The 24046-nt window shown below is 39.2% G+C and overlaps 1 protein-coding gene across 5 annotated transcripts; it reads right to left on the bottom strand.

The window, feature by feature from the left end:
- Positions 1-1253: 1253 nt before the first annotated feature.
- LOC137955987 (putative pentatricopeptide repeat-containing protein At5g13230, mitochondrial) lies at positions 1254-23939 on the bottom strand. Of its 5 annotated transcripts, none has more exons than XR_011113196.1 (5): positions 23690-23939; positions 23504-23600; positions 13567-13732; positions 1581-1722; positions 1254-1491 (listed from the first exon to the last, which is right to left on the bottom strand). XR_011113196.1 is itself a non-coding variant. In XM_068803256.1 (5 exons), exons 3-5 carry the CDS (start codon positions 18672-18674, stop codon positions 16878-16880), a joined length of 1521 nt encoding a protein of 506 aa, XP_068659357.1. In that variant the 5' UTR covers positions 18675-18766; positions 23504-23600; positions 23690-23939; the 3' UTR covers positions 16775-16877. The 5 variants fall into 5 exon arrangements, 3 of the variants coding, with proteins under 3 accessions (XP_068659357.1, XP_068659355.1, XP_068659356.1); XM_068803256.1 differs by lacking the exons at positions 1254-1491; positions 1581-1722; positions 13567-13732 and adding exons at positions 16775-18164; positions 18243-18329; positions 18528-18766; XR_011113197.1 differs by lacking the exons at positions 1254-1491; positions 1581-1722 and adding an exon at positions 12366-12929.
- Positions 23940-24046: the final 107 nt, after the last annotated feature.

The raw sequence follows: 24046 nt of genomic DNA on the forward strand, positions 1-24046 counted from the left end.
ACAAAAGTGTAAGGCATTCAACACTCTCTTGTCAATTGCTTTTGTACTGTATAATGGAACGAAATGAGTAAACAAACTGGGTATTCATACATGGTTTTCATGCACGATTAAGCCCTCTTATTTTCTTTTTAGTATAACTACAACGGTTCAGAAATATTTTAAAAAATATTGTTTAAAAAGAATACTATCAATCTTGAATCCGATCCAAAACTGACTTAAATCCACTGTTAGCAGGCATGAACATAGTTCACCTTGTTCGAAAAAGGTTCAAATCCATTGAAAATTCATCTAGGCAAAAACCTAGAAATGGGAAGTCCAACTAAAATTCGACACGATTCAGGCCTACCTGAACAACTTGTCATGAAAAGGAAATGGATCTATAATTTGGAGGGTGAAGCTCTCAAAAACGAAAGGAAACTCAAAACAACAAGCTCACCTCCTTTTCTCCTCTCAAAAGAAAAGGCGAGCAGTGTATATCCAAAATGGTGCCGATCAACAATGACAGCTCAACTTGTCCAGTAGGGCTAATGTTACAGCACAGAGTTGGAACTGAAGATTGATTCCACAAAATCTCAAAAAGCATGAAGAAGGTAAAATCAGTAAAAGGACAGGTTTACATCAAGAGTTAGATATATAAAGAGCATTTGCACCTAAGCTCTTCATGTTATGACCAAGAAGCAACTATGAGACACTACATTGACAAAGTAAAAGGTACTCATAAAATCTCAAAAAGCATGAAGAAGGTAAAATCAGTAAAAGGACAGGTTTACATCAAGAGTTAGATATATAAAGAGCATTTGTACCTAAGCTCTTCATGTTATGACCAAGAAGCAACTATGAGACACTACATTGACAAAGTAAAAGGCACTCATCAAGAGGAAGAAGAACTCCCATAAGCCTCTGAATCATATGGAATTCTACAAGAAAGTTGAAAGAAAATAAATAAATGAAAATATCCATCTTTGCCATTCCAAAAACTAACCTGTGGCAAAACTTATGCACAGTGTGTGCTAGTTTGAGAAGATGAATAGATTAATTTTCTATAAAAAGATAATATGTACACGATTATTCACTCATACTCGTCTAGATTCATAAAAGCTTTTTTCTTCAATTCAAGCACTAAACCTTTGAACCCTCTAAACACTTCTGCCAGTCGGTTTCACTGGGGTTGAGTAACCACCTACTTCCCTAGCCATAAGATTTTAGCTTAACTCATTTCTTCATCACAAAATATGGGCCTTTACAGCAATAAGTAACTGAAGTTCAGCATTAAACATTGAAAATGGTTATTTCTTGAAGAGTCAAATAGTAGTACACATACTTTGTCAGGTGGATGGAATGAAAACCATAAGAAATCATTAATGCAAGTAAGATTGAATTCTAACTAGTCCTAAACCTAATTCTAGTATCAAGCATTATCTTTTACAAATATTTAAGGTTCTCGCTTGAGGTTATTCACCATAAGAGCCTCACCACACAATCCGGCCCCACCTAATCATAGGAAATGCAATTGTTATCAGACAAAAGCAAATGAAGAAGGGATTTAATATATTAATCCAAATCGGTCTTGCACTGAATACCCTTGGAATTGAGCCGAATATTATCACAACATTTACTGAAGAATCTCCATCAATAATTCCCAGAATATGCTGTAAGCCATTCAACTTATCTTTCCTGATAGCATTTTTGGCTCCAAGCCTTTCCAAATGCACTCAATAATTCCTGCAACATAAAGCAAAGTATAATTAGAAAAATAAAATGCAAAAATGCACATGGAAACCCTTTTTTGGCTAAGTGAATTTGATGTCAAAGCCATAAGCCAAAAATGACTAATGTACCAGCTTTTTTGTTGCTTCAACTGAAAAAAATAAATAAATATTTACATAGTCAAAGGAAGCTAACATTAAGGCTGTAGGAAGATCAAGCCTACAATCCCATAGTTTTTCAGTTTCAGGTTTTCAGCTTTTGAGAACAAACTTTTAAATGTGGGACAAACCATGCAATTAAATTCTTCTAGACATGAACAAAAGTTTTTATTATTGAGGTTTTCTCTAAAAGAGGTAGAATTTTGTTTTAGGGAAGTTAAAAGACATTTAAGTTGGTCATATTGCTTATAATGACAAATTATATTAGTTTAATGTTGCTAAACACATATCCCCTTAGTCAATTTTGATTTTTTTTAATAGAGACCTTTAAAAATGACATAAAAGTATGAGATATGTTACAAAAGTTCCACCAAACAAACAAGTGATACAGAGGAGTATCTATGCCTAAAAAAACTGAAGTAAATTTGGCAGAAGCAAAATAAAATCTTAAACATTATAAAGGAACTAAAAATAAAGAATACTACTCTTTCTCTATAAAATTGGAGATAAAAAATTTCCAATAAGCCACTTATAGCTATAACAACCTTAGCATCAAATGATTATCTAAGTAAGAGCTAAACTTTCCGACACAATGACAAAGTTGAAATACTTGTGAGCACATTGCAAAATAATCAACCCACTTAGTTGACTTTGAAGATAAAATTGACCTACAGAGATTTTTCATGATAACTTGGTACATGGTCTTCAACAAGTCTGTCATCAACTCTAATCAAGGACAAGGAATCTCATGGCTCTTCTAGGAAGTAAATAATTATATTTATGTATATATGCAGAACAAGTAATATAAAAAAAAAAAATTTGAGGGAGGAAAACAAAATGAAAACACTAAAGGAGAGTGATGAGCCACAACAAGACATTTCCCTAGGCATCCCCTCATTATTTTCCAAATACTTCATCCCTCCTGAACAAGATCCTAAGCTGCACATGATTATGGTGCATAATTTGAAAGGTACACAGGTTTTTAATAATGAAGTTTATACAGTTGAACTTTTTCTTTTGAATTAATGCAAGTGAAACAAAAAGAAATAATACATCATAGTTCTTAGAGCAAACCTCTGCCACGATGAGGCTTTCATCATTCCATAAAGTGCATGATATGCTTAAGGCTGGAATGAAGCCTTGCTTGGGCACAATAATAGTGTAAGGGGTGGGGAGAGTAGTATCATCTACACTAAAGAAGGTTATCATCATAGTCCGCATAGTTTTTGGAGCAGAGGCAGCGACAAGTACATGAAAGGATCAAATGTAACAAATACATTGCTGCAAATGTCTGGTAGGGATTAACTCAATAACCCAACCAGATCAAACCCTAAACCCTAATGCCCTTCCCGTTTCATTTCATTCCATTCATATCCTTGCAAGATATGACATAAATTCTTGGCTCTGCTGGCTTATAGAACTAAGGCCAACACTTTGCTTTCATAGATAACCTACAGATTAGTCAAGCATGTATCAATTAATGTATTACAATAAGTTACTATCCATTTTGAAGCACATGATCAGAAAATTGAAAGTAAATATAATTATTAGCTCCAAATAGACCTAGTTGTCCCTGTGGTCCTTCAACTGAGCTTGGGCGTACACTCAATTGAGAAAAATCATCAATGTCAAAAAGAGAACTCTCACTAGCATTCACATAATTCAACATACCCATGGAGTTCAGTGGATTACTCCCTGGTAGGACTTGGCTTTGTTTTTGTTTTTTTTATAAAGATGTATTGCATTAAAAGGCGAAAACTTACAAAGAAAAAGGGAGCAGATACCTAACAACAAGATGTTGGAGGGATACTCCCTACTTGGCAAGCACATCTGCTATCGAATTTACAAATCTCAGAATGTGAGACCAAATACAAAAAAATAATGAGGTAATCTCTAAAATTTCCTGGAAGATTTCCCAATGCCTCCATGGCAGAAAGGAGGTGCCGCGACCCCAACCAATGACTACCTTGGAGTCCCCTTCAATGTGAATTGGGCTACTGCATTTATCTTTGAACACTCGGAGCCCATTGAGAAGACCATGTAGCTCTGCAGACGTTGAATCGGAGATACCTAATGGACCCCCATAAGAAATACACTGATTGCTAGATGAGTCTGAAATCACACCTCCGAAACCTGCGATCCCCGAATTGCCTAAAGAAGAACCATCAAAATTCAATTTTAAATATCCAACCTCCGGGGGCGCCCACCCCTTCATAACTTGAATCTTGGTCCCCAAATGCATCCTTGCCAGGTTGCTTCAGTTTTCACGAATGGAGGTGCCATTGAAAGAGCAAAAAAACTTTTTCGTCAAGAGCCAGGTGGAAATTTGACTCGTCAATTTTTCTGCTACTCTTTTCTCAGATTCAAATTTAGCCTCGAACTACCTCCTATTACGTTCATTCCAAAGCCCCCATGGCACAAAACTGGCACATGTTGATAGCATCATTTTACCGAGCCCAGGAAGGGGATAGCCAAAGATTGACTTGCTAAAATAGAACAAATCTGCAGATATACATATTTGCAAACCCACTTTGCACAAGACAGAGGTCCACACCTTCCAAGAGAACTAGCAAAATAGCAGGGTATGGTTGGCTGATTCTGCTTCAATGTTGCAAAAAGGACATAGTAGACATAAGGGTGACCCCTTCTTCGAAGTACATAAGCCGTAAGGATCTTATTTTGGCAAGCACTCCACATGAAAAATTTTACCTTTGGAGGGGCAAAAAGACGCCACACAAAGTAGATATCATGCTCATTCTGCGTTGAGTCCCAACCATTAATGTGTCGGTATGCAGATGCAACTGAGAGTTTACCGCTTTTGCCAGGCCACCATATTAGCTTGTCTACATTAGAAGGCCTCATCCTGACATGATTCAAAGAATCCAATAAACAACTTGCTTCCATAGCCTCTGTATCAAAAAGACCCCTTCGGGGGTGGAGGCTCAAACCACCCCCCTCGAAAGCATCTGCCACTGTTATCTCCCTTTGAGTGGAAATAAGAAAGAGACTTCTAAAAGAGTGTCTCAAAGGTTCCTGCCCTGTCCACCAATCGTCCCAAAATTTAAGAGACCTGCCGCTGCCTACAAAGAATCTACAAGCTGAGGAGAAATCCTGAAGAAGCAAATAAAGAGATCTCCAAATTGAGGATAGCCCTCTCCGATTTCCCTCGGACATCCACCAAAAAGAATTCCAGCCCAACTTGGTACGAACCACATCCTTCCAAAGGTTTGATGAATTTGTGTTGAACTTCCATATCCACTTAAGGAGCAAAGCTTTGTTTATTTCTTTTGATTTCTGAATCCCTAGTCCACCTAATTTCTTAGGCCAACATACTTCATCCCATCGAACCAGGTGATATTTAAAGGAGTCACTCGAACCTCTCCAAAGGAATCTTCTTTTCAATTTATCCAAGGTTTTGCATACCGAAGACAGGCAAGGTATAAAGGACAACACATAGTTTGGGATGCCAGCAATACATGACTTGAGGAGGATCAGTCTACCTACTTTGCTGAGGAGCCACCCCTTCCAAGTTGCTAACCGAGCTTCAATTTTTTCCACCACCGGGTTCCATAAGCTTTGAGAAATACGCCCAAGAAAGAGAGGGAGACCAAGATATTTTGCAGGAAGAGAAGTAGTAGAGCAACCAAATAAACTTGCCATCTCTGCAAGATTCTCCTAGTCCACATTAAATCCTATGAGAGAGGTTTTCCCCCAATTAATTTTTTGCCCAGATGCTATTTCAAAAAGCCCCAATACTACCTTTATCCTCCTTGCACTGTGCATATCACCGACTCCAAAAATAATAGTATTGTCTGCGTATTGAATTGGAATATTAAAAGCCTGATGAGGACTTGTTGGGGATAGCTGTCCAAGGTCGACCGCTGAATAGAACATAGCGGACAGGAATTCTGCTACTATGTTAAATAGGAGCGGGGAAAGAGGGTTTCCTTGTCGAATACCCCTAGTTCCTTTAAAATATCCACATACCGAGCCGTTGAGTATAAGGGAATATGATGCTGAACCCACACAATTCCTGATCCAAAATCGTCATTTTTCTCCAAATCTCATTTTTTCCTTTGTTTCATCAAGCAAGATCCAATTAACTCTATCAAAAGCTTTTTCAAGATCAAGCTTTAGGGCGATTCACGGGTTCTGGTTACGCTTGAAATGGTCCATAAGCTCGTGCACAACCATCGTGGAATCTAAAATCTCCCTTAAGGAAGGCGCCTTGACCTCTGTGGATGACGATGGAAAGCACTGCCTTTAAACGATGTGTTAAGATTCTCGCAATGATTTTATATGCACTCGTAACAAGACTTATGAAGCAAAAATCCTCAAGTTTCTCAACACTAGTTTTTTTCGGAACCAATGTGATAAATGACACGCCAATGCTGTGGTATGTGATGCCGTTTCAAAAGAAGCCGTGGATCATAGCACTTATATCTTCCTTCAGACGAGCCCAAAACTTTTTCATAAAGTTCCCATTAAAACCATCTGGGCCCGGAGCCCTATCACTCTCCATGCCCAAGACGGCCCGCTCAATTTCGGCCGAAGAGAAGGGAGATTCAATTAGTACTGCAGCTGTTGTGGAGATGCGAGAAAAGCTAATGAGTGTAAGCTTCGACCTGCTGGTACACTCCTCCGAATATAACTCTGTAAAAAACTTAACCAGCTCGTTAGTAATTGAGATCCGACACGACGTTACCTCATTATTAATGCATAATGAGGTAATTCGATTGGATCTCTTTTTTGCTGAGGAAACGGCATGGAAAAATTTGGTATTTGCATCTCCTTCTTTTAGCAATTTAAATCTGGCTCTTTGCTTCCATCAAACCTTCTCTTGGAGCAGGATAGTATTGAGCTTAAAATTGAGAGAGACTCGAAGCGAAAATTCATCGGAAGTTAAGTACCTTTGTTCCTCCACCAAGTCCAGAGCTACAATCTGAGAGATAAGGGAAGCCTTCTCAGCAACCAAAGAGGTATGACGACTAGTGGCCCACTCCTTAATTTTGCCTTTGACGAAGCGCAGCTTTAAGGGGAATGCCCACTCCCGTCTACCAAGACTCGAACCTTATTCAGAAATCTCCCAGTAACATTCCCAAACATCTGTAGCCAGTTGTTACAGGTCAAGAACCAATCCAATTTTGATAATATGGGTTGCTGCTGACCGTTTGTCCATGTGTAATTCTTCCCAGATAAGGGAATCTCATCCAAACCATTCCCCCCAATGAAGTCTGAGAAGCCTCGCATAGAAGCTGTAATGCGGGTAGCCGGGGGGCTCTTCTCATGACAGTATCTGATGGCATTGAAATCCCCTGCAAGGAGCAATGGGAGATTCCAATTCTCCAGAAGCGAACTAAACTCTTCCCAGAATAGGCTACGATCCCTATAACTGGTTGGACCGTATACTCCACCCACACACCAAATTCTGTCAGTGGAGAGATCTCTAAAATGTATACCCAAAGAGAAGCGACCGACCATGATATTAAGAGAGTCAAACTTTGTCGTGTCCCATGCAACAAAAATACCTCCGGAGTGGCCAATAGCATTCACCGTTGCCCACTTAATTGAGGGGCACGACCAAAGTTCTTTGGCAATAGCATTTGTCATCTCTTGACACTTTGTTTCTTGGAATATGACTATTAAAGGCTTGAATTGAGAGAGGTAACTTGATATCGTGCCACGCTTTCGAGTAGTGCCAATCCCTATGACATTCCAAGACAACAAGATCATTTGCTACCTCGGCCATGAACTCCCAACGCCAGAGTGTCCCCATTCAGTTGTCCTTCATACATCACGCCCATTAGGCGTGCTAATTCCATCATATTTTACCATGTCTCTTCATCATATTTTTGACTCTCCATGTGAAGTTCCTTCTCAATACACTCAGCTCTATCAGTGGGAGAAGGAGTCGTATCTATATTCTTTTTTACAGCAAGGCTAGTAGCTTCTCTCTATGGTAAATTAGTTTCCAGGTGTCCTCTACTTCTCTGGTAAGTAGTCCGCATAGGGGGAGAGCTTGGATGCATGCTAGGGTGTTTTCCTTGGTCTGGAGAGTCTGACTGGTCAGTCTCCATTTGAGTGCTCAATAATTTTATCGCATTCGCCAACCTTTCTTTTCTCTGAGGGTCTGAGCCTTGCTCGGCAAGAATAGGAAGAAGACTTACGAGTAACTCCTGGAATAGGTTCATTCCATTCTCCGAAAGAGATGAAGACAGATTCGTGGCTATTCAGAGCCTGATGTGTTTACTGATTCCCGCGAGGCTTTTGTCTCGAGGTTCAAATTTATATTCTTTTTTTCCTTTCTGTAATCTCGAGATGAGTGGGGGGATATTTCTGTTGGTTAATGTTGGACCTGGATGAAAAGAAAGATACCAATATTATCCGAGAGGTGGAAAGTATCAGATTCGATTTCCGAACCGGGCTCTTTTGTCAAGATACGCCGATACTTTATTTTTGAATTTTGAAGGGACTCGATTTCGGAGACCGTATCAGATTCGATTTCCTTGTTTTGATTTGAATTTTGAAATAAAGTGAAGAGGGAACGAGTGCTCTGCTCGTTGGGTCCGTAGTGGTAATCTAGATGCACAGACACGCTACCCTCATTATCTTTTTGGGGTTTCGAGGTTGTTTTAAAAACCTCTGCACCAGAACTCCCTTTTTCAACCTTCGAATCCGAGATAAAATTAAATTTATCTGACAAACGTACCTCATTATCCGGGATCGGGGTGTTTTTCGAGAAACGCCCCTCTGAGTGCGCATTCGAGTTTTTGTGTGAGTCAGGACTAGAGAGTGATGCTGGCTCACCTAAAGTGGAGAAACTCCGTTGGGTGCACGCTGAGTTAACTCGTCCCGGAGTTACGCTAGCTGAAGTGTCCGGAATAGTTCTTCTCTTTCGCGTCCGGTAACCTTCCGGCGGACGCAGCACACCGAGCTCCCCGAAAGACACCTCCAGCCATACGAAGCCTTCATCGAAGCTCAATTTTTGATAGCACGCCTCTCTCCATCGGCAGTTTGGGTCGACGAAAGCCATCGCAACATCAAGTTTGGAGCCTTCCGCCGTGGATTCCGACCATTGTATTATCTTTTCGAAGGTGGTAAAAATTTTCCTTAGTACCTCCTCCGTCCATAGTTCGATTGGTAGGCCACAGATCGAAACCCATTGGCCGAGAGAGGCTGTCCTGCAGGAGTTTGTTTCCCATTCCGTCGCAAATAATTCCTCTTCTTGTAGCCATTTCTTGTTCCCCAAAATTTCTTCCGTTTCCTCTCTCAATTTCGTAGTAACCAGCCACTTACCGGGTTCCATCCGAGAAACTCGCCGAACCAGAGAGTGAATCTGATGCTATTCCATCTCGCCAAGGGGGATTCCATGATGAGGGTGGTGTTGAGTTTCTGTTTCCCATTTTCGAAAAATTCCGGGGGTAGATTTATGACCAGGAGTTGATCGGGAGTTTGGGGGATTTTCTGGTGGGGGCTTGACGGTGATAGACATTGAAAGGGGGGGGTGGATGACGAACATCTTTCCTAAGAGTTTTCTTAGCAAATTTCTCTTCGATATTTAGGGGTGGCTTCTGACCAAGCCGGCTCAAGTTTGGCTCAGTTCGATTCGTTATCTACTGAGCTCGAGCACCGAAATCGGTTCGTTTACTTTAACGAGCAGAGCTCGACTGAAGTCAGGTTTAGTTCGTCGGCTCGTGAGCCGGCTCAAGGTGAGTCGGAATCGGAATCGGTATCGGGAGTGAGGGAGCGGAGTGGGAACGAGAGCGCGGGGGGGGGGGGGGGGGGGGGGGGGATGACTAACATCTTTCCTAAGAGGCAGAGGCAAATGGTTTTTTTTTTTCTTACCAAATTTCTCGCCGATATTTAGGGGTGGCTTCTAACCAAGCCGGCTCGAGTTTGGCTCAGTTCGATTCATTATCTACTGAGCTCGAGCACCGAAATCGGCTTGTTTACTTTAACGAGCAGAGCTCGACTGAAGTCAGGTTCAGTTCGTCGGCTCGTGAGCCGGCTCAAGGTGAGTCGGTATCGGGAGTGAGGGAGAGGGAGCGGGAGCGGGAACGAGGGGGGGGGGGGGGACGAACATCTTTCCTAAGAGGCAGAGGCAAATGGTTTATTTTTTTCTGAGCAAATTTCTCGCCGATATTTAGGGGTGGCTTCTAACCAAGCCGGCTCGAGTTCGGCTCAGTTCGATTCGTTATCTACTGAGCTCGAGCACCGAAATCGGCTCGTTTACTTTAACAAGCAGAGCTCGACTGAAGTCAGGTTCAGTTCGTCGGCTCGTGAGCCGGCTCAAGGTGAGTCGGAATCGGTATCGGGAGTGAGGGAGCGGGAGCGGGAACGAGAGCGAGAGCGAGGGGGGGAAATTTTTTCCTCCCCTCGTCGGTTGTTGTCGCCGCCTCTACCGCCGTAACAACTGCTTGCCGGCCGCCTCTGTGGCCGTCCGTTCTATTTCTTCCTCTCCTCGTCGCCGCCGCTTCCGTCACCGCCGCCTCTGTCACAGCCGTCATCCCCAACGATAGGTCCTCCCCGACGCTGTAACCCCCTTCCCTCCGTGTCGTCTCAACGGAAAACCAGAACCAAACTTTAGGGGAGTAATAATCTCCCACCTCCCCCGCGCCAAGATGATCTCGCACGTGTAAGATCATAAAGTAAAAAAAAAACTTTTTCCTCTCGAAAAAATTAAAAATAAATTTTATAGAAATAAGTTTCTATAAAATATTGCTGTCTCATTTTTTTTAAACATTTTTCTAATTGAATTTTTTTATTAAAAATCATATAATTTTCTAAGTAAGATTTTCGTACCAAGATGGGGTAGAAAACTGTATAAAAAATTTTTGAATAAGTATTTAACAGTTGATGTTGTAATACTTTTAGCATGAAGCAATTTTCATTGTAATTGTGTTTGATATTTGATTTAATTAAAAATTTATCGATAAGTATAATAATATATTAGATTGATTATTAATATTTATTTATTTCCCTAGAAGAAACAATAAAAGGTCCATTTAACTTTCCTAAGAAAATTTTAAAATATTTATTATAATTTTCTAATAAGTCACTAATAGTAATAAGATTTTATTTAAAGGTTGTTTTGGGAATATTTATCATAGGAAAAATATTTTTAGTTTTTCCTCGAATATAAATTTTCATCTAGGGAGATTCAAAAATTACAAAACAAGCTAGACAACAATTGGAGTAAAAAAGATTAATATTGGTGCATTTTAATCCATTGTTGAAATTCAATCTTGAACCTCCCCTATCATTATATTTTTTAAAAATATATGCATAATTTTATATATAATTTATTCAAAGTCACCCCTACGGGCAAGATCATAAACAAGGAAAAGAAAAAACTCTTTGTCCATTCCTCATGGCTCTTAAAGAAATTAAAAATATATTTTAGTAGAAATACGTTTCTAGAGACTATTAGTGGTTTTTTCAATAAATGTTGAAAAGATATTTTTAGTATAAATATAGGGACCATTAGTGACTCATGTTTTTTCAAAATATTTTTCTAATTATAAATTATTTTAAAAAAAATCATATAATTTTCTCAGTAAGATTTTCTTGCCAAGATGGGTTAGAAAACCATATAGAAAAATTTAAATAAGTATTTGACAGTTGATGATATAATACTTTGAGCATGAGGCAATTTTCATAGCAATTTTATGTTTGACATTTTATGTGATTAAAAATTTATCGATAAGTATAATAATATATTAGATTAATTATTAATTTTTATTTATTTCCTTAGAAAAGGCAATAAGAGGTCCATTTAACTTTCCTAAGACAAATTTAAAATATTTCTTGTAATTTTCTAGTAAGTCTCTAATAGTAATAGGATTTTATTTAAAGGATTTATAGTTTTTATTTGGGTGATTGTAAATTGATAGTGATATTTCATTTAATTTTGTTGTGTTTGATTATTTTATAGAGTTTATTTATAACGTTATGCAGTGTATGGAGTGTTTAGACTATTTTATGGAGTATATAATCAATTTCATGGAGTGTTTATGGAATGTATAGACAATTTTATGGAGTGTTTATGTAAGTATTATGTATATTGATTATGCCCAATATTAAGTAGAGGTCATACCGATTTTTATATAAGTATTATATATATAGATTATGCTCAATTTTAAGTAGATGTTATTCCCAATCTTATACACATATTATATATATAGGTTATGCCCAATTTTATGTAAAATGTATGCATAATTTTATATACATTTTATTCGATATATATTTTTTGAAAAGTTTTAAATGTATGTTGAGGCTCGAGCTCGGCTCAAACTTGTTGGGCTTGAGCTCGATAACAATTTTAGGCTCGAGACGAGGCTCGGCTCGAAGCTCGACTCGAACATAGGCAGGTTCGGGCTCGGCTCGGTTCGATGCCACCCCTATCGATAGCTAGTATCGAACGTCACAACTCTTTCCAAGAATGATAATCTCCGAGAGTTTCCGGTAAGTAGACGAGCGCCATGACTTTTAGTTCTCTCCTCTGGAGAATTTTTAGCTCTGTGATACTTTTTTTCTGGAATACGAAGATGGTAAAAGAATATTCATCGATGCGGATTTCACGAAATCTCAGAGCATTTCCGGAATCTCCTTCAAAAACGTGGGCAAAGTCCGAGATTGAGGTAGGGGGATAGAGATATACGATCGTCTTTGCCCATTCCTTATCGTTATACGAACTACCTGTCCCTACTTCAACTCCATCGAGAGTTCTGTGTCGCCATCTACCCACGTTGTGTCTTCTCTTCTGCTGTTTCTTTTTCGGATTGCAGATCTTCCCTTCACCATGCTCCAAGGCCCATCCTCCTCCATCACCGGCGATTTTCCTCGGTCCTCTTGTCTCTGTCGAGCCTCAGCATCTGACGTTTCCACTTCTTCAATTATGCCAGGAGAGGGGGTCGTTTATCTTTCCTCCCTTCCGTTGCCGAGGAAAGAATCGTCGGAGACCCAGCCTTGAGCTCTGTCGTTGGCTTCTCAAGTTTCGTCGAGCGACACCTCATCGTTCCCCTCAATTCCGACTAAGGACTTGGCTTTGTGACAATGCACCCCCTGTTGATGAATAAGAATTCCCAAGCAGTGAAAGAAGCTGCAAAACCTAGTGCATGAGTATGTAATGCACAAGTATAGAAGAACATCTCTCATCTTGAGAAGTACAATACCTCCCCATGCAAAGGTAATGAATATTCATTTTTTTCCATGGCCTTTTAATTCCTTTTTTTCTAAAACCCTAACAGAAGTAGCCTTTACCATATAGCAGTAAGTAAAAACAAATATTACTGGAACAAGTACGTATACACACACTAACAAAGAGATGGAAGTGGACAAAGTTCCCTTGCCACAAGTGCATTTAAAAGACTATAAGAAGATAACTGAACCAAAACTTTTAGCGAATGTATCCTTTTGAAAACAATGGCTTGGCTCAGTTGTCCTTAAAAGGATATTTAAACTCTGATTTCAGAAACTCCCTAAACTTCAATAAAAGTGCCTACAAGCTATCAATCTATGCATTTGAATCATCTGTTATAGGTCCAATCACAGACAACAACTACATACATCTTATAGAAAGAACTTGGATAATGTTGTTAAGATGATACTAAGCAACAATCATTCAACACAACAGCAAAAAAACTACCTTGTTGAAGTACACCACTCATTAAACTGCTAGATCCTTGAACAGTAAGATTACCTGAACCATTTTTAGCAGACAGATTCACCCGCAAAGTAAGCCCAGGCACTGAGAGCCCACCTCCTACATAAGGTCCTCCCAATATTTCCACCTCCATCTATGATGCTTCCCACTGAGCTTGATATATGAGGCCTTGCATTTCCTAACATTGGCGACACTCCTAATCCTGGAATAACAATCCAGTTAACAAAAATACTACATTTTAAGGCGAAAAAGGTGGAGGAAGGTGTGCAAGTTACTCCAAGTGAGAAAATGTCACTCTCATTTATTTGATTGAATAACTAATATAAGAGCTTCAAAAATAAAATTTTTAACTTCCATAACTATAGGCTACTTGGCTACAATGATTGGACTTACTTTCCAACATCAGATGCCAGAATCTCATTCCATCATCAGAACATCTTCATTTGGAATTTTTTTTCAAGAAAATAAAATAAAATAAATCCTCGTTCGGGAGACTCCACTTGACCCCTTTCCACATGCTCCATACAACCAAATATCCAATTCCAAACCATGTATGTACCTCAATCAACAACTACAGAATGTTGCGAGCTACCATGAGATATCAGTTGCAACAAAAAAAAAAAAAAAACCAAAAAATTCATATGGAGAAGAGGTTGCTCATATAAGAATTTGAGCACTAGAAATGATTTTTGAAGTTTGTCCCTTTCCAATTAATAATTAGTACATGAGAATAAAAATAATGAAAGAGACAGATGCTAGAGGTAGAAAAGGCTGTGCAGTGACATGGAAAGGATAGAGAGAGTGGGGGGGAAACTATATCAAGCATAATCAAAAAGCTGAGAAACAAGAGGTTTTGGTTGGGGGGAGTTTAGACCCGTCTTTTCATGGACCCCATTGCTCAAACATTGAAATGCAAATAGAATTGCCAAAAGTGCTCAAATATCATATTTCTAAGTTTCTAAGTTTCTAAGTTGTTAGTGGAAAGTCATTTACAAGAAATAGAGGCCCAACCAAGATGTGGAGAGAAGTTGGACACCCTCTCCTTGTCCTTTCTCTTCATGTCCTCTTTCTGCTTATGCGGCACAGACTGAAAGAGATAATTTCTGGAGTCAACTTTTTCTAAATGTATTTCAGGTGTCTATATTCTCATTCAGAATGTTATTATCTTCAATATAGTTTTATTTTTCTGCTTTATTTTGTTACACTCTTATGGCCACTTCCTCAGTTTCCCAATTTCCACTATTTTTGATGAATTAGTTTGTTGTATTCATTTCTGGTTTCAACAGAACTCTAAACTCTTAAACTCGTGGATTGAACATTTTGTCGTTTCTTGGAATAGAAGACACCACTTCTATTAAAAGTCAAGAAATATACACAAAAGTCTCTGAAAAAGGAGGGATAAGAAACAAAAAAAGGTAGTAGTGCGGATTGAGCTTTTGGCTTTTCTTGTTTGAATGACTCCAAGCCTGCAATCAATTTTATTAAAAATGAAAAAAATATATAAACTATATATGACATATCAACAAGGAAGGCCGTGAAATATGAGAAAAAGAACAAAACAAGTAGGCCACAAGGCCAAGAGATCCTACTAAATGAGAAAGTAAATTGCCCAGACCAGGCCCCCTTTTGCGAGTGAGTCCCAAACACAGGTTGTTAACCTAGGAGTATGAAGCCTGAAAATTTCCACCAGAAAGCTAATGTCATGGATAACAAAAGTTGTCTGATGAATTTTCCAACTGATTAGTGTTTTGATTAATGACAAGACGAATGTTGTGTGGTCTTGGTTTTCAAGTCAAATAGACTTCCAATTTCTATTGTTTAGGGTTGAGGGTTTAGGGTTTAGGGTTAGGGTTAGGGTTTTAGGGTTTAGGGTTTAGGGTTTAGATTTTAGGGTTTTGGGGTTCTAGTGGTCAGGACCTTGGCTAAGAGCTTATATCTGTTGGACCAATGGGTTTAAGTTCTGATGGGGTTGTTACACCATCTATCTTAGGGATCAAAGCTCTAAAAGAGGCTCCCATACTTTATGATGTGAGACCCAATTTATATGGGGATAGATTACAAGATTATCCTGAACAGAAATAGTAAGAACTTGGAGATTACTTTGTCAAATGCCTTCCCCATGTGTAATTTGATTACCAAGTTGAATAGTTCCCTTCTGCCTTGAGAATCCGCTAGCTCATGTGTACAAGTTTGCAATTGGTAGTTTCCATAAAAGCTTGTGACAATGCTAACTAATAACAAAGGGCAAAATTGTCCTCAATCTTGTGGTCAAGACCTTGGCTAAGAGCTTGTATGTGCTAGACCAATGGGTGTTAAGTTCTCATGGGCTGCTACACCATCTCTACTAGGGATAGAAGCTCTAAAAGAGCCTCCCATATATGTTGTTAGACCCAAGTGGAAGAATTCTTCAAACAACTCTCACTACATCATTTTTTTTGTTTTGTGAAAACTACCCATTACCTTATTTTGTAGGAATTTTCACCCTATAATATAGAAGAGTATTTTGTCATTAGGCCTCGACTTCAATGTTTCTTGTTATCAATCCAGTAGTGGAAGAGGAACCTTCTAATTCATGTGGATGGAGATTTTGCATCAACTATGACATAGAACTTGAGAGGCAAGGGAGAAAACCTAGCATTTCTCGGGCTCAAAATCATTTGAATTTTTTGCATCTTCCTTTTTCCAAGCTTCCTTTAGTTAGTTTAATGAACCATTTCTCTAAATGCTTCACGAGGGGAGGTTTGTACCTAGAGCTAAAGCCCAAGGTTTATGAATTTAGGGTTCTAGGGGTTTTTTGGTTCTTGGGGTGTTTGGGTTCTTGATGTGTAAGGGGTTTAAGGGATTAGGATATAGGGTTTAGGCAATGAGGAAATTGTTAAAGGTTGAAATAATAATGGAGTAGTAAATGATAGAGCAGAGCAAAGGAGTTGAGTTTATGTTGCCAAGTCTGAAATGGTAGGGCAGGCTGTAATAATAATGATGAGAAATACGAGGATGACAATGGAATGAATACGTTTTAAAACACAGTAGTTTAATTTTGTATAGTAGTAAAATCTCCGAGAGGAGAGTCCAATCTTGATCTTCAAGAAGAGTAAGTGTGTTAGTGAACGGTTTGGTGAGAGCATCTATTGCTTTGACCACCTTGACCTGCACTTCCACGTCTATTGCTTTAAAGCTTTATTAGCTTTGTGAGGCAACCGTAATTGTCACAGGTATCGTGTAATCTTCATGGTGATGGACTACATATGCTCATATTCTTATTTATCTAGATAACTTCCAACTCTTCAATTGTTTCAATGAAAAGAAAAAATATGTGGTCAAAAGATGGTAAGAGATTCTTTAAATAATTAAATTAGAAATTGACAATTACAAATTTCAATCCAGCTACACCCTGGCTCTTTCTTCATCCCTCTTTGTTTGATTTCATACCGCAGTTTCTCCACTTCATCCCATCTACCTCCTGCTGCAAACACGTGTGACAGGAGTACCAAAGAGGATGCTTCACTTGGTAGACCATTTTTCATTATATTTTCTGCAACCTCCAGCCCTTTCTCGGACTCGTAGGAATTCTTACAAGCAACCAAAAGGCTCTTCCATAATTGATCCTTGAAAAGTTTTGGAGACCTTTCAATGAAATCCTCAGCCTCCTCAAATTTCCTAGATCCTGCTAAGAGATGCACCATACAGATATAGTGTTCTTCCTCAGGTTCAATTTCCATAGAATCAAACAAACTCTTCCCATAATCGACGAGCCCACCGTGAGCGCATGCCGATAGAGCACAAGTATAACTGATTCGATTAGGTTTCACCTCATTTATCTTCATCTCTTCGAACAATCTTAATACCTTGTTAACTCCTCCATGGTAGGCCAATCCTCCCATCATCGTTGTCCATGAAACAGTGGATTTCTTTTCCATGTCTTGAAAAATCTTCATTCCATCTTCAATGTTTCCACACTTGGCATACATATCAATCATGGAGTTCCCCATACATGTTCTCCTAGCAAGGCCAACTTTTGAACTGAGAGCGTGAACCTGCTTTCCAATCTCTAGCAAAACCAGTTTTGTGCAAATACCCAATACTGTGGTCATGGTGATCTCATCTGCTTTTAAGCCTGACTCAAGAAAATTGCAGAAAACATGAAGACCCTGCTCTCCTTCACCACTTTCGCCGTACCCTTCAATCAAAGAATTCCAAGAGCCCACATCTTTGCAATCTAATGTTTCAAATACTTTGATCCCACCATCCATGTGCTTGGTTCTAGCATACATCAAGATTAGAGCACTCCCTGTGAAACAATCTGCATCTAGTCCAGTTTTAATAGCTATTCCATGGAGTTCTCTACCTCTAAATTCGCCTTGTATGCAAGCAGAAATTAAAGACGATAACGCAAAAGAAGATGCAGCGATACCCCTTCTCCTCATTCTTTGAAATGTCTCAATAGTGGTTCTGAAAAATCCATTCTGGGAAAAGCCAGTAATGAGTGAGTTCCATGAGATCTCATCAGGCTCACGGATTTCTCGAAAGACTAACTCGGCTTCTGTGACCCAGTCTTGAGACATGTATAGAGAGAGGAGAGCATTGGAGACCATGAGATGGGTTAATGAGCCTCTCTTCAACGCATGTGAATGCACCTAAAATAAGTTCTCAGGTCATTAGTACTTACAGTTAGCTAGAACAAAACCCAACCAAAAAGAAGCATTCTTCGTTACCTGCGTACCATGGAGCAGGCAATTTTGTTTTTTGCAGGCACTAATAGCACTTGCATAGGTATATTCATTTGGAGGAGACAATGGGTCCTGAGAATTCATGAGGGAGAACAACTTCAGAGCTTTATCACATCTTCCACATTGATCATATCCTGAAATCAATGCAGTCCAGGTAATCGTATTCTTTGCGAAAATTTCATCGAATAGTTTATGTGCACACGACAGTTTCTCACATTTAGCATAAAAATTAACCAGATGGTTCTGCAGATACCCATTGGAAGACCACACCTGTCGTTTTAGAACCACTGAGTGGACTGAGCGGCCATTATTGTATAGACGCAACTTGGAGTAGGAGCTGAGTAGCGAGCCAAGGAAACCGGGAGTAAATCCCAAGCTCTCTTTCACAGCGGCTGCACCCACTTCGATTATTTTCATCACTTCCGCGAGACATCAAACTGTAGCAAAAGAAGCTATCACAGGGCTCTGGCTGTCATACATGTCGGTTGGCATCAATGACCTAATAAGACCTAGTTGACAAAAAAGACGAGCATACAATTAAAGAAAAAAAAAATATGTAGTTGGTCTCTGGTACATGACCACCAGCTTGAAAATTTTCATTAGATCATGAAACTATCCAAGGATACTACCACAAGCAAAAACTGGACTTCTCAAAGTTTGAATATTAGACTCTTCAATAGGAACTCCTTCACATGCAAAGTCAAACAAGTAAATCCCAGTCTCACACACAAAAACAAAACATCAACATATACAGTTCTACTAACTGACAATCATACAGTGGCAATCAAAAGATAAAATTATTTTCACAAGAGACTACAAATTATTTTGTATTTGGCTTGCCTCCCTTTCTTATTGATCTATCCAGTAACATCTCTTAGACGCTTGTCGTGTTGCTCCACTGATCTGTCAAAAACATGCCTAATCCATCTCCTAGGCTACTTTTCTTTTTCTTTTTAATGCTCATGAGTACCAAAGTTATGATAATAGATATTTTAGTATTTGATCTAAAGAATGATGAAATAGAACCAAGATATCCAATATTTCGGCAAAATATAAAAAATGAGTCTGATTTGTATCGGTCGTCACTGACAATGAAGTTGACCGTTACAATGATCGTATCGGCCGTCACTGACAATGAAGTTGACCGTTACAATGATCGTATCGGCCGTCACTGACGATGAAGTTGACCGTTACAATGATCGTATCAGGCACTACAAACTAAATGTAATGGCGTATCGGAGGTTACATAGTCGATGTAACGATCTCGTAACGGGTTTTTTGCTACGTAACGCATGAAAATCTGCCCGAGTCAAGTCCGAGTTGTTGCGAGTCAAATGCCGAGTGGCTCAGATTAGAGGCAACAGGATAATAAGTGGGCCGGGATTGATTATAGTAATTGGATCGTCCCACAACCAAGACCTACTTCTGAAAATAATTAACCGAGTGACTAAGGCAGGACAACTCGCGATGTTGTCTGATGATCTTACCAGTCTGTGACTAAATCTACACCATCACTGTCCTACCCTACACCGTCTCTAACTCTCTACCTTTCTGCTCAGACATCACCACGGGTGACAAGGCGACTATCAAACCAGCTACTTCATTGGCGATTGTGATCTTTATAGCCACCATCTTCCTTTTCCTCATGCTCCGAAATGGAGGCGGCACCACCTATCTCGACACCTCGTTCGATCGCTAATAAGTTAAACACTGTTGAACGGCCCGATTGTCCTGATTCTCTCTCTAAAGTGAAATTTTTTCTTTGGAAGCATCATCTCTTCTAGAAATTCATGGGGTGCTCGGGAGAATCATCTTCCTCTATCTCTCGATCTCCTCTTGCTCGCTTACCTCTCATCTCTCCTCTATTTTCTTCTATTTATCAAGCCTGAAAACTGTTGTGCTAGCTTTTTGAATAGATAGAGAATCTAAATAGGCATTCAATTATTTTTGGTTAGTGCACTCTGATAGTATCATTGCTGCTGATCTACTTTGATTTCATTTGATTTCCTCATATCATTTCTCTCTCTCTCTCTCACTGTTTCCTGATCAACTATTTTTTCAGGGTACAGGAACTGGGTTTGGCTAAGGACCAGTATGAGTGGTATGTTGATATTCGAAAGCATGAATTGCCAAACTTTCTGGTTTAAGTGTGAGGTTTGACAACATGGACATGACAATTACTGGTGTTAATGCTGTTAGAGATGTCATTCCCTTCCCTAGAACTTTTGGTTACTGGCATTTGTTGCTTCTGCCCCTGTTCTTTCCAATGGGTTTTCTTTTATTCTTTTGTGATCAAGAGTACTCATAGTTTTCTTTTCAAGAAAAGAATGAGTACTTATAGTTTTTTCATTTTTTTTAATGCTCATGAGTACCAAAGTTATGATAATAGATATTTTAGTATTTGATTTAAAGAATGAAGACATAGGAACAAGATATAGGGAAAGGTATGCTGGAATCAAGTCCAGCCAACCTTTGCTGAACCAAATTTTTGTTCCTTAGGAAAGTTCTATTTATATGAATGATGTGATCAACTAATAAAAAAGAAAGTAGTCTGTGTGAAAATAATTGTATCTTTTGCTTAGCACTGTATTGCCTACGAGTAGCATTGAAGGATGACAACATAGAAAAAGTTATTGGAGGTGGATTAGGCATGTTTAGGGAGGATCAATGGAGCAACAATGACAAGCATCTAGAAGATGTTACTGGAGAGATCATTTTTTATTTTTATTTTTAAATAATGCTGAGTCATATTAAAAGGCTCAAAAGAGTAAGATTACAAGGAGGGGGAATCATCGTCCAGAAACAGCGGTGAAGCTCCTGGTATATCTTAACAATACACTCAGATCCCACCTAACAAAATAAACCATTATTACTTTTTTACCGAACCACCAGTTGAACCAAATGAAAAGCACCAATTAAAGAGATTTTCTCAACCCAAACACATCAAAGGATCAATGCATGATTGGCAGAAAAACACAAGCGAATACAATGTTTTTAGTGTTTTTGTAAATGTCAGTTACCCATAACCCATACAACTAACTACAACTAACTTAACGCTGGCGAGACTTCGACCCAGGACCAAGAAGAGCAGGTCACACTCCAATTAGAATCTAAGTGATGATACTATATTTACTGCAGAAACCTAAATCTTCAATTTCTGACCATCAACAAATTAAAAAAAAATGTCATATGTTTTTAAAAAAACAGAAAAAGCAATAGACACAATAAAGTAGCTTTAATTCTATAGACTAAAATTCACAAATCTATCAGAAATAAGGTCAACCAGTTGCCACATCTCAACCATTAGGGTATAATAAACACGGATATAATTTGCATTTCAATTCTCTGTACTGCCAGCTTTCTCCGTAGTGTAGGACATTAGATGTAACCTCAAATGACTGGTTTTCGTAACTTGGTAGCTTAACACAGACATAAGCTTATGTTTACACATAAAAGTCCCAAGCCAATACCAGGGCTAGTATCATACTCTAAATCTGACATTCTATGAGCAACTTAAGTCTCAAATACAAATGGCCAATCAAAGAACAAGGTGCTTCAACATGGAAACTTTCAAAAAACAGAGAGCTGTGTTTTTAAGATACAAAAGCAAAATCATAGAGGAACAAACAAAAGTTGAAGGACCCAATTACAAAACCATCTTCTTAGTTATTAAAAAAATTACAAAACCATCTTCTTAGTTCTCTAAGAGAAAGTTATTAAAACAGTTGTGCTCAAAGAGGATAATCCAAAGATACATATAATGAAGAGACTACAACTAAGACAAAGCTATTATTTAGCTGACAAAGGCATTCAAATGTTGACCAACAGAAGCTATTACTTAGAAACATCGAGTGGCTGCCAAATATCATTGAGAAGCTTGGTAAGACAGTTGAGAAAGCCATACTTTAGTCAACTAAAATCTGCATTATTACAAGCACAGTGGAGACATTTGAGAAAACGACATGAAAAAAACCAATACAGAGAACTCCCAAGGAAATAAATCTTACCAACAAGAAGGAGCATGAAATACAAAATAGGACAATGACCAGTTTAAAAACATTTGAGAAAAAGTTAGACCTATTCTTAGAAGCGATGATGAACAAATTTGGCGCCTCCTAAAAAATGCGCAAAGTAGACATCAACGCATTATGCCGGGAGAGAATCAGAAAGCTACAGAACAACACCCGAGTCAATGAACAATGAACATTATTATGTCTTGGAATGTACGAGGTCTGGGTCTACACAGCAACGGGCAATAGTCAGGGAGATGTTAAAAAAACAAAATAACAGTGGCCTTCTTTCAAGAAACAAATTTGTCTAAATTAACCATCCAACATGCGAAAGACATTTGGCACACAAGGAGCCAAAACCGGATAGAAGCCAAAGCAGAGAGCTTGGCAGGGGAATTGGCAATTCTCAGGGATCGTCGACATTTGGAATTGATCAACTCCGAGGAGGGACAGCATACACTAGCAATCCACTTTAATCAGTCAAAGATGGGACTGGCTCACTGGACAACAGTATCAGTCTACATACAAAACTGCAACTCTAAGATGCGGGATCGGTGGTGATTTCAACGTAATCAGATATGGCTTTGAGAAGAATCAATGCACAATTTCTCAGATTTTATTGCATGCCATGCCTTGATCGAACCCTCCTTATCTGGAGCAGAATTCACATGGTCGAATGGTAGATCCTCTCCAATAATGGCCTAGCTAGACAAATTCCTAGTAGACCAGCATTGGTTTAACCTATATGAAAATTCAACAAGAAAAATCCTCTGATCACTGCCCCATTCTACTTGAAACAACTCTAGACATGTGGGGTACTCCCCCACCCCCCCACCCTCTTTAATTTGAAGATGCTTGGCTAGGGGGAAAAGGCTTTAAAAACACAATCCCAGTCACACGAGTGCAACATAACAAGCTCAGCAACTTATCAGTTCTGCCAAAAACTCAAAACTGCTGTAGTAAAGAAAAGTTAAACTTTGAGAAGGATAAAAAAATGCCTCTTACAAAAAATGTAGGAAATCGAAAGAAAAGGGGGAACAACAAACACTCACTATACCAGAAAATAAAGAGAGAGACATGCTCCAAGAAGCTATTAAAACAATTGTCAACCAGGAAAGAATTTTATGGAAACAAAGAGTTTGATATAAGTGGATAAAAGAGGGGAATGACAACATTCGTTTCCACCAACAAGATGATACACAACAACGAAAGATCGAAAACGAGTAGAATGTTTACCCGAAATGGCACGCAGACATCCTCCTCTCCAGGGATCAGCGCTGGAAGTGTAAGCTTCTTCGAGTGGCTCCGAGTGACTCAAATAACCTACATAACCCTATGGGCGAAGCAGAACAAAGAATGCCGAATAATCAGACAAAGCAATGGGAATGAGGCTAAGCGAGTTTGATTAAGCGTCGTTCGTACCTTGCGATGGAATGGCAACCAGCCGGCGACGGCGTCACCGGAGACGGTGGAGGAGGGAAAACAGAATAAAAGAAGGGATAAAGGATGAGGCGCCGCTGGAAACGAGTGGTGAAGGCGAGGAAGAGGAAGAGGAAGAGGACGACGGTGAGGCGAGGCTACAGGGCTGGGCGTCGGCGGCGGCGTCCGAATGGGTTAGACAAGCGATTAGGCGAGCGGGGCGAAATGAGCAGAGAGGGAAAGAATGGGGAACGAGTGGCGAGCGGGTGGTAAAGACCGGGCTAACTCGGTCAGGTTAGTAGCCGTTTCGCGGCCGATTGGAAAACGGGTCGGGTGTGGCTCAGATTAAATTAATTTTTA

The sequence above is a fragment of the Aristolochia californica genome, unplaced genomic scaffold (assembly GCF_029961685.1).
Source record: "Aristolochia californica isolate CCGP_79_NKW_82.1479 unplaced genomic scaffold, dmAriCali1.0.hap1 SCAF_2, whole genome shotgun sequence".
Lineage (NCBI taxonomy): Eukaryota > Viridiplantae > Streptophyta > Magnoliopsida > Piperales > Aristolochiaceae > Aristolochia > Aristolochia californica.

What these genes read in the sequence shown, in the direction of transcription:
- LOC137955987 (XM_068803254.1), bottom strand. Translation starts at nt 18,674, where the DNA reads ATGAAAATAATCGAAGTGGGTGCAGCCGCTGTGAAAGAGAGCTTGGGA. An exon ending in GCCTGCTCCATGGTACGCAG is followed by an intron (nt 18,165 to 18,242) that starts GTAACGAAGAAT and finishes AACTTATTTTAG; the next exon opens with GTGCATTCACATGCGTTGAA.